The sequence below is a fragment of the Phyllostomus discolor genome, chromosome 4 (assembly GCF_004126475.2).
Source record: "Phyllostomus discolor isolate MPI-MPIP mPhyDis1 chromosome 4, mPhyDis1.pri.v3, whole genome shotgun sequence".
In the NCBI taxonomy this organism is placed as follows: Eukaryota; Metazoa; Chordata; class Mammalia; order Chiroptera; family Phyllostomidae; genus Phyllostomus; species Phyllostomus discolor.
In genome coordinates, this window is record NC_040906.2 from 667,368 (window position 1) to 684,555 (window position 17,188).

Consider the following 17,188-nt stretch of genomic DNA (forward strand, 5'->3'; position numbering starts at 1 on the left):
GCTGCCACAGACCCCCCTTCTCGCAGCCTGCGTTCTGAGCCAGTGAGAGGCAGACGGGGAGACGGAGGCTGGAGTGCCCCCACCCAAATGTAACCTCGGGGGTCCCCCCAGCTCCGTGTACGGCTGAGCAAGCTCATGCCCACGGAGGTAAACCGAGTCTCCCGCTGGCCTAACGAACGTGAAGAACTGGGGGTCTCTGGCCTTTCCTGGCGGTGTTGCTGAAACTGTACCCTAGTGCTCCTGTGTCGTCCCCCCACTCCGTTGGCCCATGACTCGGTTTACCTCTCTGGGCCTCCGCCTCTCCAGCTGCAAGTGTGGGGGTGGGGGACGGAGCGGGGAGAACATGGCAACAAGGCAGCAGGCTGGCCTCCTTCTGCACGGCCCCTTCTCCCCGCAGGCGGGAACTCGAGGACGGCGATGGTGGCGGCCCTGAGCCCTGCAGACATCAACTACGACGAGACGCTGAGCACCCTGAGGTGCGTTCTCCAGGGAGGCAGGGCCTGTGGCCCCACCATCTGGGGAGGCCGTTTCACCTGCGACTCCTAGCGGTTCCAGTGGCCGCCAGGGGTGCCTGGGCCTTCAGGGGACCCATTCCATTCCCATCACCCCCTGGGGTGCACTGCGGGGCCTCGAGGGGCCCAGGGTTCCCGTGGCACGAGACTGGGAGAGCTCTGTTGGTGGGCTGGGAGGCTTGCACCCCCTTCCGGCCACAGGAGCCACCTGGCGTCTGTAAGCAGCAGAGGGCGAAGGTGTGTCTGTAAAGGTCCCTCTAGATGCTGGCGGGTGTCCTTGAGTGGGAGCCCGGGTCCCCACCTTGCCAGCGGCTGCCCGGAAGCCTGGTTCGTGTCTCTGGCCCCTCTCAACCAACCACCAGCAGTAGTAAAGAAAAAGAGGACATAGGTCCCCGCACAGGGACATGCTGCCGTCTGTCCCTACACGTGCACTTGCTGTACGCAGCACGGGCTCCGACACGCGTACACGGGGGCACTCTCACACCTCCCACTGGGTCCTTCCACCCTGGGACCACGGCCCACGTGCCAAGGCCTCTCCTCAGGGAAAAGGTGCCGCCTGTCCTTTCTCCCCCGGGGGCCTGGGTTTCCCCAAGTGTGCCGGCTGGGGCAGGGTGACCTTACCTGTGCGTCCCTGGCCAGAGACTCCCCGAGGGAGACCCTGTGGGGCTGCCGGCACAGCCCAGCCCACAGGTCCCTTTGCTGCCCAGGTATGCGGACCGGGCTAAGCAGATCCGCTGCAACGCCGTCATCAACGAGGACCCCAACAACAAACTGATCCGAGAGCTGAAGGACGAGGTGACCCGGCTGCGGGACCTGCTGTACGCCCAGGGTCTCGGGGACATCACCGACAGTGAGTGTCTGCGTGTGCCAGGCCCAGGCAGGGCAGCCGGGCTGCGGGTCCCCAGGGGCCTCCTGGGCCAGCCCAGGCTTCCTCCTGGGGCCACCCCCTGGGCCGAGGTGGGTCAGGGCTCCCTGGGTGGGAGGCCGCGGTTCCGGCCTCAGCCTGGAAGGGCTGCATGGTTCGGGTTCGGTGCTGGCCCAGTCAGGCCAGAGATGGTTCTCCGGAAGCCGTGTCGGCACACCGCGGGTGCTGGGGTCCCTGTGTCCCCACCGAAGACCACGGCCACCTGCCCGACGCCCGACCTGCAACCCTCCAGAGACAAACTGTTCTTCTGTTTCTCTGTCTCTCCTCCCTCCCCCATCCCCCCCCTCCCAGCCAACACTGTGCCCGGAGGACCCAAATGTGTGTATCCCCGTGCTGCTCCCTGCGCTTCCCCGCTTCGCCCGCCTGCCTCGGGGGTGTGGGGCCACCCAGCGGGGGCGGGGGCGAGACCTAGGGTCGGCAGGGCGGGGCGTGCCCACCCCCTCTTTAGGGGCTGGGCCAATAGGCCTCAGTCACAGGTGCCCTCCTAGTAGATTGGGGGTCGAGTCCCCTGTCTACATGGGAAACTGAGGCACAGGGAGGCAAGGGGCAGCCAAGGCCTCCTCAGGCGGAAAGTAGCTGAGCTCAGGCTCTCATACTACCGTGTGCTCCCCGAGTCCTGGCAGGTGCCCAGTGTCAGTGCCAGAGGGCTCGCCTGTCCCTGGCTGTGGCCTCCCTCTGGCCTCACACACCTCAAGGCCCCTTCCCCTGCCCCGGGAACGCCAGAGGCCTGACTGCTGCCAGATCCTCCCAGCCTGTGACCCCTGCCGGCCTTGGGCTGGGCTCCCTGGGCAAGGGGTGCAGTTCAGTGCCTCCCGACCCCAGGGGTGGGGGAGGAGGGAGGCTGCCCTTGGCTTCCCTGGTGCCCCACGCTGTCCCATGTGCTTGGCTCTGCTCTGTGTCTGCTTCTGCCAGGAGGGGTATCACAGTCCCAACCCCTAGCCAGGCCTTCGGGGGCCCTGGGTCCCCAGAGCCAGGAAGCCCAAGTGCAGAGCAGCCTCTCGGGGTGGAGTAGGGGCTTCCCGAAGGGCCCCACGGTTCCCCTCTCCTCCAGGGGGCTCTTTGGAGTGGACGGCAAAGCCTCACTCTGCCAGATGCATTCTGGGCTGGGCAAGGGGTGGGGACGGGGTGGGTGCCCACAGCAAAGAGGAGGCATATGAGCGATGGCCCTGGGGCGCACCTGCCGGTGAAGAGTAGCAAGCAGGGCAGCAGGGTGGGAGCCTCCGGGAGCTGGCGGAGCTTCAGGGCAGAGGCTGCAGGGCATCCTGGGCCACACGGAGCTCGGCCTGCAGGTGCAGGGGAAGCAAAGAGGCCTGCGGCCAAGGGCCGGGGTGCAGCAAGGGGTGCTGAGGGCCGCTGGCTGGTGACCATGTGCTGCCGAGGGCAGTGGGCCTGGGGGCCGGGCACATCGCTCGGGGCGGCAGGTGGCCTTGCATGTGCTGCCCGGCGCCTGTCGGCCGTGCCCACTGGCGGCTCCTGCTTTCTGCCTTCGCCTGCCTCTTGCCGTCTCCCAACTCGTGTCTCTTTTTTCTCCTTCCCACCTGTCTGCCCCCGCCCCCTCCCGTAGACCTGTCCGACCTGGACAACAATAACTGTAACCGCGGCTGGGCGGAGCTGAGTCGAGCCCCTGACAATCTCTCCACAGTGACCAACGCGCTGGTGGGCATGAGCCCCTCGTCCTCACTCTCGGCCCTGTCCAGCCGCGCGGCCTCTGTGTCCAGCCTGCACGAGCGCCTGTTGTTTGCCCCCGGCAGCGAGGAGGCCATCGAGAGGCTGAAGGTGAGGGCGGGGCTGGGCAGCGGGCCCTGAGAACCGGGGGGTGGGCTTGGAGCCCTGGGCGTGGGGTCCCGCCTCCCCGGGCTGCCCTGCTCTGGGCCTAGGCCAAGCCCTCTTGGTAACGGCAGGAAGCAGGGTTGGTCGGAGGTGCCGTGAGTCCTGCAGGTGGTGCCCCCGGGGTCCCCTCCGTGTTTCTCTGCTCTCCGCCCAGAACCACATGCCCGTACTTGCTGGTACGGGAGGGGGGTTCTAGGAGCTCTGTGCCCCCTCCCAGGTGTTCTGTGCTTGTCAACATTTTCCTCTGGCCCCCTTGTGCCCACACTCACCCCTGATCCCCAGCGATGGGACAGGCTGGTTTTAGGTTTTCCATCCTGTTTTCCTGGGGTGGAGAGTAAGCTTAGACCTTGGAAACAGAAGTCAGGGTTAGGGTTCAAAGTCACGGAGGCCAGACTCAAGACTGGTATGGGGGCTCTGGAGCACAGGGCCCACCTGGGGTGCACCGCATCCCCCCGCCCGGGTGTGGGCTGGGAGCAAGCAGGAAGTGTTGACGGGCATCTGTGCATCGGAACCAGCCTGGGCCTCTCTCTCTCCTGGGCTGCTTTGCCTTTTCCTCTGTTCTCTGGGGGCATCCACAGGAAAACACATGGACGAGAGAGGGGAATAGAGGGAGACAGAGATGGAGAGAAACACTGATGTGTGGTCGCCCCTCAGGCATCCCTGCCAGGGACCTGGCCCACAACCCAGGCACGTGTTCCGACTGGGAACTGGACTGGTGACCCTTTGGTTCTCAGGCCGGCACTCAATCCACTGAGCCACACCAGCCGGGGCTAAAAAACACGTGGTTTTGAGCACACTAACTGCTCAGCTGTGGACCCTTCATGCACCGTGCTGCCAGGGTGCACTGGGCACTGGGGACTTGGTGCCCTGCAGACCGGCCCGGCCCCTGACTCTCTCTGCTGTGTCTCCCCACAGGAGACGGAGAAGATCATAGCCGAGCTCAACGAGACCTGGGAGGAAAAGCTGCGGCGGACGGAAGCCATTCGAATGGAGAGGTGGGCAGTGGGGACTCGGGGCTGGCCCCTCCCTCCCAGGGACCCCACCTCCGGCCACTGTGATCTCACTGACCTGGTCCCTGACCGGGTGATCAGTCCCTCCGAGCAGACACCTTAACTCACTGACCACATGGGTCACAGTACCTGGGCGCTGCACGGGCTGTGCGGCTGGAGCCCTACTGGCTCCTGGTCCATCCAGCTGGGGACGCAGCAGGTCCTGTGGCCTCTTGGGGCGTGAACCAACCCCGACTCTGTCCTCCAGGGAAGCCCTGCTGGCTGAGATGGGTGTGGCCATGAGGGAGGACGGCGGCACCCTGGGTGTGTTCTCTCCCAAAAAGGTAGGAGCAGGTCCTGGCTCCGTGGGGCTGCCGTGGGTGGAATGTGGCTGGGCCGCCTGCAGCCTTTTGAAGGGCCTCTACACCTCTGGGAGGAGGGGGCGCACCACAGGGTGCCCTTAGAGCCATAGGAGCCGAGGTCTGGACTGAGGACCCACGGGAGCCCTAGCTCCTGGGTGCCCTGGACCTCATGGGATGTGGCACGGGGCCAGTGTGGGGACCCAGCCTGCACCCTGCATGTCTGAGGGCCCACCACACCCCAAGTGCCCCTGGGCCCTCAGCTGAGAGCTCAGCTCCCAGCTGCTCCTGAAACCCAGCTCCCTGAGTGCCAAGGCTGAGCACCCACCCAGCCAGCCACCTGGCTGTCCCCGTGCCCAAGGCTCTGGGGTGCCCACCAAAGGCTCTTCCTCAGGGACCTTTTCCTTCATGTGTCCTGTCTTCCCTGCCAGCCTGGGAGGACACTGTGTCCTCCACGAGGCCAGACCCAGGGCGGGTGGTGGTCTGGCGCATGGGGAGAGAGGTCGGGTAGGTGGCCAGTGCTGGGCTCCCGCTCCCTGCAAAGCAGCTGACCCCCCCTCTCACCCCAGACACCGCATCTCGTCAATCTGAACGAGGACCCGCTGATGTCCGAGTGTCTCCTCTATTACATCAAGGACGGGCTCACCAGGTGGGGTCGGGGGACGGGCTCACAGGTAGGGTGGAGGGGGGTGGGGGTGAGGATCCATCCCTGCTCCTGGAGCCCGATGCTTCCAGCTCCTCTGGGCTGCATGGCTCCCATGTTTGGGGGCATCCCCCGTGCCCCCACTCATGTGCGTCTTGGGTGTTTTCCATAACAGCCCAGCTGGTCGTCCCCGGAGGCTGCAGGGGGAGTGGGGAGGGAGCCCCGGCCCGGTTGTCACTGACTGAGCCTCTGTCCCGCCCCCCGCAGAGTGGGCCGGGAGGACGGGGAGAGGCGGCAGGACATCGTCCTGAGTGGGCACTTCATCAAGGAGGAGCACTGTGTCTTCCGCAGCGACTCCAGAGGGGGCAGTGAAGGTACGGCTGCCCCCGCCCCCACCGGGTGCTGCCGCGTGTCCGGCCTGAGGGGGCCTGCGGGGTCGGCCCAGGCTGGGGCTCGCCTCCCAGCTCCCTGTCGACCCGGGAGCCCCTCCGTCAGAAGAGGCTTTGGTGCTGGCCTGGGCGTGGGTTCTCTCTCCCGTGCCGAGGCGTCGGGGTGTTATTCCTGGGCGGGAGGACAGCAAGCCCTGAGGAGCGAGCCAGTGGAGGGTGGAGCGTTATTTTTGGGCCGAGCTTTCTTGCTGGCTGTGGGGTGGTCACCTGTGCCTTACCCTGCCTGTCCACCGGCCCGGGGCACGGGACCTGTCTGGGGTGTGATGTTCCGGGCCGCAGCTGCTGGGCCAGAATCTCATTACTTGCTCTGTGACCGGGACACCTCTGGGTGGTAGCCTGAAGCAATACGGGGGATGTTGGCTCTCCCAGAATTCTCTGTCCCCAAAGCCTGCCCTCTCCAGAGGGGCTCCAGGACTCCCCGGGACATGGTGCCCCTGTTTTCCATCCATGCCCTCCTGGAGACCCCGACAGGGTGGGTGGTCGGCCAGCACGGGCTCCTGGCTCTCTGACAGCACCCCCACCTCGGGCACCACTCTCCTCATGTGTTGATCAGTGTGACACCCGACCCCCCAAGCTTCTCCAGGGCCCAGACAAGGTGCCGCCCACAGTCCGGCCTGGCTGCCACAGGAGGAGTGGTGGCGGTGGCTGCACATGGGCGGCCAGGGGAGTCGAGCCCTGCAGGTGGGCGGAGGGCATGGCAGTGCGATGACAGTCCCCTCTCTGCCCCATCTGTCCTGTAGCCGTGGTGACCCTGGAGCCCTGTGAGGGGGCAGACACCTATGTCAATGGCAAGAAGGTCACGGAGCCCAGCATCCTGCGGTCAGGTAGGGCTGGCAGGAAGTCCCGCCCCACTCTCTGCTGGTGGTGCCTGCCTGGTCAGGGCACCCGGCTGGGGGGTGAGGCTGGCATGAGGGTGGCACCCAGGGGCCCACGGAACAGATGAGGATGTGGGAGAAGCCCCAGGAGTGTGCTTTGCAAACCCCCAGGGTGGCAAAAGGGGTGGGGCCAGGGAGGGGATTTGGGATGAGTGAGGAGTGAGGAGGCCCGGTCAGACCTTGGTGGGGGGAGGGGGGAGTGCCAGGGGGCTGCGGCCCTGGGGCAGTTCCTGGCGTGCACAGTGCTGGGAGCCTTCCCTCCCCCGCCCCTGCACGCCCCCCCCAGGCCCCTGAGGCTGCAGGCCCCCTGGTCCAGCTCGCCCCCCCCCCCCCCGTCCCCAGGAAACCGCATCATCATGGGAAAGAGCCACGTGTTCCGGTTCAACCACCCCGAGCAGGCGCGGCAGGAGCGAGAGCGCACGCCCTGCGCAGAGACACCCTCCGAGCCCGTGGACTGGGCCTTCGCCCAGCGCGAGCTGCTGGAGAAGCAGGGCATCGACATGAAGCAGGAGATGGAGCAGAGGTGACGCCACGGGGGGCCTGCCCGCACAGCCCGAGCTGCCCCATATCCCCCCCACCTGGTCACCCGCCCCCCACCCCGTGTTGCCCACCCCGCCCAGTCACCCCCCGACTCTCGCAGGCTCCAGGAGCTGGAGGACCAGTACCGCCGGGAGCGGGAGGAGGCCACCTACCTGCTGGAGCAGCAAAGGCTGGTGAGGGCGGCCCCTCCAGGCCCACAGACCCCCCCACCCCCAAACCTCCCTTGCCCCACAGGCCCCACACCACACCTGGGTGGGGTGGCTGGGTCTCTGCTTTGCAAACAGCCCGACTCTCAGCTTCCTGGGCTGTCGCTGTGGTGGGGCGAGTCCGGTGCTGGGCAGGCAAGGGGCCACGGCTGCAGGGTGCAGACGGAGCCCGGGCCCTGCCTCCCCCCCAGGACTATGAGAGCAAGCTGGAGGCGCTGCAGAGGCAGATGGACTCCAGGCTCTTCCCAGAGGCGAACGAGGAGGAGGAGGAGCCGGAGGATGAAGGTGAGGGCTCCCCAGCCTGGTCTCCCAGAAGGTGCTCCCAGAAGGTGCACCTGCTCCCTGGGGTGCCCCCGTCACTCGGGGAGAGGCCTCGTCCCCGGGAGACAGGATTCAGGGAGGCCGTGCCGCAGCAGAAAAGCATCCCCACATGTGTGTGCACACACGTGTGGTTCTGGAGGCAGCAGCCTGGACCAGGGGGAGGACAGGATAGGCGTCCTGTGCCCACTCACCCGGGTCCTGCCCACAGGGGCTGGTCCTCCCCCGGAATGAGCTCACTGCTCCTCCCCTCGGGACTCCTTTTCTGGTCATCAGCTGGGGTGGCCCGCCGGCTGACCTCGCACTGCTGTGGGGCCTAAGGGTGGCCATGGGGTTCACGTCCAGCTCAGCCTCTGGTCTGCGGGTCAGCAGCATCTCTGTGCTGATGTGACCTTGGTCTCCTCTTGTCTGGACTCGACTACCCAAAAGGCGGGGGCTCTGGGTGGGAGGGAGGGCCCAGACTCAGCCCCCAGCCCAGCCCAGCCCAGTGAGGGCTGTCCCGGGGTTTCCTCGGTGACCCCGAGGCCTCTCCCCACAGTCCAGTGGACAGAGAGGGAGTGCGAGCTGGCGCTCTGGGCCTTCCGCAAGTGGAAGTGGTACCAGTTCACGTCGCTGCGGGACCTGCTGTGGGGCAACGCCATCTTCCTCAAGGAGGCCAACGCCATCAGCGTCGAGCTCAAGAAGAAGGTGGGCCCCTCTAGCCGCCTCGTCTCGGAGGGCGGGCTCACCCGTCCTGCTTGCAGTTGGACCCAACTCTGGGCTCCTCCGCTCCTGGGGGTGGTGGGGTGGGGGGCACTGCCTGACTGGGGCCCCTGGAGGGTGGCTGGAGGAGAGAGGCAGGGAGTGACCCAGGTGAGGAGGTGATCGGGTGTGGCTCCTCCTCGAAGGCGGGCCGGAGATCCCCACGCGCAGCCGTGACCTTGGGGAGGTGGACAGGAAGCCCTTGGGGCCCTGGGTCCCGTCCGCCACGGGGCTGACGAGTGGGCATCTGGTGCCTGCCACAGGTCCAGTTCCAGTTCGTCCTCCTCACGGACACACTCTACTCCCCGCTGCCCCCGGACCTGCTGCCCCCGGAGGCTGCCAAAGACCGGGAGACACGCCCCTTCCCCCGCACCATCGTGGCCGTGGAGGTGCAGGACCAGAAGAATGGGGCCACCCACTACTGGACACTGGAGAAGCTCAGGTGTGGCGGCGGGTGGGGGCTGAGGTGGCGCTGGGTGCGGGGAGCCACTGAAAGGGGGTGGGCGTCGGCTTCCCGGCGCACACGTCTCAGGGCGGCTTTTTTCCCCGTCTTCGTCTCTCAAAATCAGAAGCGAAGAGTGCACAGGCCTCACACAGAGCCCGTGTTCTCCCCGGACCCGCGCAGTGGAGATGCTTAGTGTGTCTTTACGCAGGCGCCTCGGTGGGGCGGGGCTGCAGGGGGGTGGTGCAGGGGACAGGCCCACCTGGGCTGCCAGGGTCGGCCTCCCTGGTCCCTGCTTGCTCACAGTGACATGTGTCCAGCCCTTATTTTATAAATGTGACTGAGGGAGACACAACAGGCCAGCGCCACTGAAGAAAAGCTTCACGTTGTCCACAGTCCCCAGAAACGAGAGGAAGGCCAGCACATGGGGCTGGAGGGGAGCACAGGGCGGCTGGAGGGGGACGGGGGTGAGGGACAGGCCTGGGCCATGGCCCCCACCGAGGTTTCCACTGGCAAGGCGGGCGGGGCGAGCAGCTAGGACGGGCCAGCTGAGATGATTGGCGGGCTTTGGGGCGCAGGTCTGCCCCTAGCTGCCTGGCGCCTGGCCCCGGGGTTACGGGGTCAGGGAGCCTGCTGGTGTATGTGTGAAACTCACTCCCAGGGTTCCACTGTCTGGGGACTGGCTAGCCCGGGGCACGCATCTTCCCCAGCCAGCGAGTCCCCAGAGGTGTCAGAACACCATCGAATACAGAGAATTAGAAGTAGAATTAACACAGCACGGGGAGCACTCACACACTCACATTTGTACACTCACACCCACAGGCTCTCCCACACCTTCCTTTCTTGTATGGCTCATCACACACACATACACACACACTCGTACACCGATTCTCCCCAGTCACATTCACACTCACACACACTCACGCACCAGCCCTCCCCCGTCAGGATCACACTCACTCACACGTTGGTGGCACACGCACTCACACAAACTCTCACCCACCACCCTCTCCCGTCTCGGGGGCTGCTGCCCGCCATTGGACAAAGGCCCACCTTCCGTCGTACCTGAGCCCTGGAGGGAGACGACCCCACTCCTCTCCTCCTCACCGTGTGGGTTTTCCCGGGGTAGTGATTGTTCAAGGGCCGTTTTCTGCACCCTGTCACCAAATTGCCCTTCGTTCCCAGAGCGTCCTGAGCTCCCCACGCCCCTCCGCGTGGGCTCGCCCCACCCCCACCCCCACCTCCCGTTCCGTGTCCCCCCCCACCCCACCACTGGTTCCTGGCCATCCTGCGGCAGAAACCACCTCACTGTCGCCTGACCGCAGTTGGGAGGAGTTAGTGGTGACCTTGTAGGTTTAACTGGAAGTCCTTTGCTCACGGTTGACCGATTCTGGGGACCACGAGGGGTCTGTCAGGAAGCCGGCTGGTGCCTCAGATGACCCTGAGTGGGATGCTGTGGCCACGGCCGAGCCCGCCGTCCCAGGGGGAGGGGCGCCGGGTGGCCACCCCACGGGCCCACGCTGACCTCCGCCGCCCCTGCAGGCAACGCCTGGATCTCATGCGAGAGATGTACGACCGGGCGGCCGAGGTGCCCTCGAGCGTCATCGAGGACTGCGACAACGTGGTGACTGGCGGGGACCCCTTCTACGACCGGTTCCCCTGGTTCCGGCTGGTGGGCAGGTGGGTGCCTCCCTCCCTCCCTCCCTGGGCTGGGAGACAGAGAGAGAGATGGGGAGAGACTGAGAGAGAGAGAGGGAGGGAGAGGGGCCACAGTGCGGGCAGGATCGGCCTCCTCCCAAGATGGAGCCCCAGCTGGGCCCTCACCCCCATGAGAAGGAGCCACTGAGATGCCTGCTCCCGTCCCCCTCCCCCGCCCTTGTCCTCAGCCTGATCAGTGGGCCCCGTTGTCGAAGGGGCCACAGAGGGGTCTCATCACTGCCACTACACCCACTGTGGGCTGTAGCCACCAGGTCCCACGGGTCCGTGGGTGTGTGAATGTGTGAGGCTTAGTTAGACTTTCTGGGTCACCTGGTGGCTGTGGGGTGTGAGCGGGGACATAGGGCCATGTCACCCCAGAGCCTCAGTCCCATGGCTCCCTGCCCTGGTTTGGGGTCTTGGCCCAGCCCCTGCACCCCACGAGATGGGGCATGGCATTCAGAGGCCTCCACGTGGCCCAGCACATGAGGTCCTCATACGACCTCAGCCACACCAGGCCAGAATCACACCACTGCTGCCTCCAGAACCTTCCAGAACCTTCTACTGGCCACACATGCAGTTTCCTTCTTAGCCTGGGACGGGGGCGGGGGGGTGCAGTCTCAGTCCTTGTCTTTTGAGGCAGCGTCTTTGGTGGTCTGTGTGTTTGGTCTGGGTCTCCCGGGAGCCCCCGTCCCGTGCGCCCTGCGCGTGGCTGGTGTTAACTTCTCTCTGTCTTGTCCTACTAACCCCAGCTCAGTCATCTCTGGCTGCAGCAGTTACCCTCTTCTCAACACGTGCATGAGCGCGCGCATGGCTGCTCTCACCCCCTCCCCCACCTCCTCGAGCCCCGACTCCGACGCCACCGAGCCTGCCGAGGAGCAGAGCCTGGGGGAGGAGGAGGAGGAGGAGGAGGAGGAGGACCTGGAGGACGACGTCTTCCCCGAGCACGGGCTTCACGACGGCCGGGACCCGTTTTACGACCGGCCCCCCCTGTTCAGTTTAGTAGGAAGGTTGGTGAGGCCGAGGACGGCATGCTGGGAAGGAGCCAGCTCTTTGGCGCAGGAGCACTGCTGCGGGCACGGTCTGACCGCCGTCCGGGCCTGGCCCCGGGCTCGGGGGCTGGCGTCCAAGGAGGGGCCCGAGGGGGCGCGAGGCCTCCACCACCCCGGAGCGTGGCCACCAGCCAGCTCCGCGCAGGGGGGACTACATGGCAGAGGGGCCCTAGAACCTGGGGGGTGGCTGCTGGAACCCCAGGAAAGGTGCTTGTGCAGGGTCCCTGCAGGGGACCTGCGGGAAGCTGGAGGCAGGCCACCCCCCAGGTCCTGTGGCCCTGGAGTTGGACCCACCCCCAGCTCCGGCCGCTTCCCCATGCTCCCCTGTTTCCCGAAGAGATGGAGGCCTCTGGGGGGACTCCCCTGGGCAGGGGGCGTGCTGCAGGCAGGGAGGAAGGGCCGGTGCTGCCCAGGCAGGGGGAAGGCCTCCCCCGAGGCTGCGGGGCCCTGCGGACCCTGTCTCCCTCGGACCTGTGTCTGTCTAAAGTGAGGGTGGCGTGTCCTTCCGACCTCCCAGGCCACCACGGCCAGAGACAGGGGCGTGCACTTGGCCCTGGGCCCTCGCAGGCCGTGCCCCTTGCAGAGGGGAGCAGCTGCTGTGTCCTGGGTGGAGCAGAGGCCCTGCAGGTGAGGGCGGGGGGCGTGGGGAGCAGAGAGGGCCACCTTCCCCTCCGTTATCACCCAGAAGGGAGGGAAGCCTGCCTGACGAAGGAAAGGTCCGGAAGCCCACTGTGGTGGGAGGAAACACAGCTCATGGAACGCGGACTTTACAGGTCCCGATATAAGGAGGTGTAAGACAGTCTCAACAGCTCCCAATCCTAGGGTGTGAGGTGGCTTCCTGGGGCCAGGCAGAGGGGAGCGCTGGTAGTCCTGACCTCGAGCGCCAGCGCCGAGGGCTGTGGGCTGCGGCAAACCCACAGAGCGGGGCGGGCACGGGGCGGCCCGGGGCGGCCCTCTCGGAAGGAAGCAGGCCACCGGGGGCACCCGTCCTGGGTTACTCCAGCCAGGGTTCCACGCGTGACACGCTGGACGAACCTGTGTGCCCCTCCCCCTCGGGGGCGCCCTGGCCTGGGCTTCCATCTGCAGAGCCCCGCAGGGAGCGGCAGCCTCTCCGAACGCCCTGGCCGCTAGGGCCAGGCCTCACTCCGGGGACAGGCAGGCATGGGGACAGGGCCCAGGGGAGCAAGGACACCGGGAGGAGCAGGGTGGGGGTTCTTGCAGTCTCGGCTAGAAAGAGCTGGGTCCTTCCGACACCTCCCTCTGTGGCCCTGTGATGTCACGAAACGACCAAACCAAAGCAAAGCTGCCCACGAGAGGCCGGCCCTGCCCTAGGGCGGTGTGCCAGGGGCTTCTTTTGGAAATGTCCTGATCTTTTCGTTTGGCAAGAATTGGCTTCCCCGCTCAGCAGCTGTGCGGGCCGGGCCTTCAGAAGGCCCGGCCGTGGTCTCCTTTAACCCTTCCGGTAGCTGCTGGCTCCCTCTCCAAAGCTTAAGCAACACGGGGCGCCCACTCGTCTCCCTTCGGAAAGGCTTTCCTGGCCCAGCATGCGTCTTTGCGCCTCGCCAGTCTCGTGGCCCGTGCTGCCTCCTCCCTCCCGCCACCACTCGGCTCCGCCTCCGCGCCTCCGCCTCCTCTCTCTGGGCGGGTCCAGCCTGCTTCAAGGTGCGCTCCCCTCCATGGACGGCCCCCCGCCCGGGCCTCCTGAGTCCTGTCCCGACCCGGGTCTCCTGCCGCGGGCAGTCTGGGGTGCTGGGTGAGCTGGGGGGCGGGCTGACTGGGCAGAGGAACTGCTGTGCCCCATGGTCCCTCGTGCCTGGACCACCGCTTTCAGGAGCTGGGTGCAGGGGAGCGCACAGAGGAAGGCAAGGGGCCAACAGGTCCCAGGAAGGGGGGAGGAGAGGTGACAGCCCACGGGAGGGAAAGTGCCCACCTGCCCCGTGTCCCTCTGCCCTCGGGGCTGTCGAGGCCAGACCTCGATGGGGTGCGCCCTGCACCCCGGGCTGCGCAGCCTGAATCTTTGCCGGAGGGGCTGAGAGCTGCCCCCTACCTGCCCCATGTATGGGCAGGGCCTCCCGGCAGGGGCTATCTGACCCCCGTGGTGGCCCTGCCAATGTCCGGTGGCTTCTGCACTGTGTCCTGCCCCTCACGTCCTGGTGCTGTCCATCGGGGTGGCTCTGCACGGGCTGTGGGGTCTTTCCACCCCGGCTTGCCGTCCCTTGAGGCCGGTGCAATGGCCTCCGGGCCCCAGGGTCCCTTCTGACGGAGTGTGCCTGTCACTGTCGCCGAGGGGACCGGGATTAGGAGGAAGGTGCCGCACAGTGTCCTCTGCCTCCTCTGGACGCGGCCCCAGCGCGGCAGCCGGGTCTGCGGGTCCCGGGCGTGCTCTGTGCACCCGAAGGGGCTGCAGGTTGGTCCCGCCAATTGCGGTGCCGACGTGTGAAGGGTGGGCATCTTGGTGTCCAGGAGGAGTGGGCGCACCGCCCGCCCTGGGTGTGGCAGGAGCAAAGGTCCCGGGGCTGGCCCCCAGTGAGCCCCGGCTGCCAAGGGTACAATCTGAGTATTGGGGATGTGGGGGCCGCTGGACACCAGCCCTGGGCTGGCCAGGGGCTTTGAGGTGGCCCTGATCTGGGCTCTCCCTGCTGGCTGGGGGCCCCGGGCCCCCTTCCTTGGGGCTGCACTGCGGAAGGGCCCTCGTGCCCTCACCCAGTCCCTACGAAGGTCCTCCCGTGCATTCCCTGCAGCGTGCAGGTGGGAGCTGGCAAGCTGTGACCCCTCTGTGAGCGCCTGGGGCTCCTAGGAGCCTCCTCCACGTCTCTCTGTCTCTCTGCCTCCAACACCTGGATTTCTGCAGTGGGCCCTGCCCCATGGCGGGTGGGGCTGGAGGGCTGGGTGGGGCTCAGGGGCCCTGCAGGGACGGGCTGTCCTGCCTGGCCCCCTTAGCCCTCACCAGTGCGGTGGGACTGCACGGGCCTGGCAGAGGAGTGCGGAGTGGGGTCCGCACTGGCCCCTCAGCCTGCATCCTGGGCTTCCTCCATTTCCCCCTCCAGCCTCGTGGCAGCCCCCTGCCCCCCACCCAGTCACAAACAAAGGCCCTTGGCTGGGCGCCTAGGTGCCCGGGAGGGAAGGCTGCCACTGTCCCCATCCCCAGACAGGGGCTGGAAGCGGCCCACCAGCCTGCCCTGTCCGGTCCCTGCCTGGTAGACACCCTTAGAGGGGCTACCGCTCTTTGGGCCTTAGTTTCCCCTCGTGGCCAGGGCTAGGGATGGACGGAGGGCCTGTGTGGCTGGAATGGGAGCTGGGCAGCTGGGCTGGGTGAAGCAAGGAACTTGGATGTCTCTGAGGGTGGGGTCCAATGTGCACCCCAAGTCTCCTCAGGTGTGGGGGCCGCAGGCGAGCAGAAGGGTGGCTGGTGGTAACGGACCCGCCAACGGACTTCAGAGGCCTCTGAAGTGGAACCAATGTGTTTGGAGGATAAGGGTGGATGGTGCTCAGGTTTTGGACCTGCTGGGGGAGGGCTGGCCAGCGGGGAGTCAAGGTCAGCAGCCCCACCTGAGGGGGCGCCAGGCCCCAGAGTCGGGGTACCCAGCATGGCCCTGTCTGTCCACTGTCACAGCAGCGTCCAGCACGGTGTCCTGGGTCGCAGTGGGAAGCAAGGCCAGTGGCTCAGCTCGGGCGCTGTCAGACCCTGGAGCAGCCGCGGGAGGGGCAGGGTGACAGGTGACACCCCCCAACTCCTCCCCACTGTGTCCTGCTCGTGGACATGCACCTGGGGGCCAAGGCCCACCTGCCCAGCAGGCTCAGCCTTCCCTTCCCCGTCCCCCACACCCCCACCCTGCTGCTGCAGCTGCAGCCCTTCTCCCCTGCAGAGGCTGGGCCTCCCGCGCCCCTCTGGGCACCTCCTCCCCGACACCTCCCTCCCTCCTCTGTCAAAGCCTGCCCCTCCGCCAGTGGCTCCCCACCCCTGGGCTCCACGGGAGCTCAGGGTTATAGAGGTCTGCACCTCGGGGCTGGAGCGGGAGCCGCCGTGGGCTCCACGGGAGGCAGGGCCCTGAGCTGGAGTGTGAGGGGCAGGGCAGGCCCTCTCTGTAGCGGGGTGCCCATGAACAGCGGGAAGACTTCCTCCCTGCCAGCCCCCACCCACCCAGGGCAGCACCAGGCATTCCAGGTCCTATCTGTCCTCCTGGCTGCCTGTGCCACCCCTGCCCATGGACGAGCTTGGGGACTGTGGCGGCGCCTGGGTGACTCGGTCTCTGTCCAGCCTGTCCTGACTCCAGCTGGCACTGCCGGGGGAAAGGAGGGCTCTGGGCACTCTGTGGGGAGCTGGCGGGGTCACAGCAGGCGGTGCCGTGGGGCCTGGGGATGTCCGTCCGGCCAGCCCTCCCCGGGCCGTGGGCCGGGGCCGGTCCCATCTTGGCTGACCCTGCAGAGGGCCCACTCACCCTCACCAGGAGGAGCCTCGAGCCCTGTTCCGGCATCTGGCCCTCAAGCCTCAGGGGCTGCAGGGAAGCGGGCAGGTGTCGGGGGACTGCCGGAGCACCAGTGCCAGCGTCCTAGCGCAGCGGGGCCAGGTCCCCAGGTCCTCCTCCTTGAGGCAGGCTGCACCCCTCAGCTGCCCCCTCGCCCGTCCGCAGGTGTGGCCCCTGCCTGCTGACCACGCCTCTGTCCCCTGTGCACGGGCCTCACCACCGCCGCCTCCTCCTCCCACGTCCTCTGAGCACCTCCGCCTGCCGTGGACCCCCGCCCGTCCTCGCCCTCGCCTGCTGCCCGGCCCCCACGCTCCGCTCCGCTTCGCAGTGTTGTGTCGTGAGCTCGGCCGCGCTGTTGCCACCACCGCCCACAGGCGCGCGGGCCGGCCCTGACCGCGGCCTCTCCTCCCCCAGGGCCTTCGTGTACCTGAGCAACCTGCTGTACCCCGTGCCCCTGGTGCACCGCGTGGCCATCGTCAGCGAGAAGGGCGAGGTGAAGGGCTTCCTGCGAGTGGCTGTCCAGGCCATCTCAGGTGTGTGCGGGGCCACGGGCTCCTTCACAGGTGGGGGCCCCGGGGCGCAGGCCTCCATGGGCCTTGCATGGTGGTCAGCAAGCAGCCAGCCTCCCCCAGGGGCCCTCCCCTGGCTGCTGGCCCCAGGTGGGGACTCCAGGAGAAGCCCTGATGCCCAGCTCCTGGCTCGGGCCCCCGGACTCTCCCAGGGTGACGGGGCCCACTGGGGCTGTGCAGGCCAAGCCCAGGGCTGTCGAGCCGGTTCTGGCTCAGGGCGCCTCCTCCCCTCAGGCAGCCCCAGGCGGACACAGACACCCCAGCCCAGGGCAGGGCTGGGCACTCTCCTAACTCGCCCTTCGCTCTCTCTGAGCCCCCCCAAGACTGGCTGCCCCACCCACCCACAGTGGCCCTCGGAGCCCCCCTTTGTCCCGGGAACCCCTCCTTTGGATCCCTTGGCCTCAGTCCTGGGGCGGGGGGGCCTCGCTGCAGAGGGGGATGCCTCCCACTGCCCCTCCCCTCCCCTGGGCCCCCAGCTTGGTTCACTCCCCCATTAATCCAGCGTGGACTTCCTGCCGAAGTTCACTCAGGGCGTGAGGGATCATTCCAGAATACAGGCTCGGAGCCCGAGTGGCCGACC

General features: G+C 67.1%; 1 protein-coding gene across 1 annotated transcript in view; it reads left to right on the forward strand.

Moving 5' to 3' along the window:
- KIF1A (kinesin family member 1A) overlaps window positions 1-17,188 on the forward strand; it is a 65,393-nt gene that overhangs the window by 27,937 nt on the left and 20,268 nt on the right. The window contains 17 exon segments of the mRNA XM_036022629.1: window positions 398-476; window positions 1,220-1,362; window positions 1,729-1,755; window positions 3,002-3,213; window positions 4,183-4,262; window positions 4,525-4,600; window positions 5,185-5,264; window positions 5,526-5,632; window positions 6,448-6,531; window positions 6,925-7,105; window positions 7,223-7,295; window positions 7,520-7,613; window positions 8,185-8,333; window positions 8,651-8,829; window positions 10,369-10,506; window positions 11,274-11,531; window positions 16,454-16,572. Coding sequence (XP_035878522.1) covers window positions 398-476; window positions 1,220-1,362; window positions 1,729-1,755; window positions 3,002-3,213; window positions 4,183-4,262; window positions 4,525-4,600; window positions 5,185-5,264; window positions 5,526-5,632; window positions 6,448-6,531; window positions 6,925-7,105; window positions 7,223-7,295; window positions 7,520-7,613; window positions 8,185-8,333; window positions 8,651-8,829; window positions 10,369-10,506; window positions 11,274-11,531; window positions 16,454-16,572 — 2,079 coding nt within the window.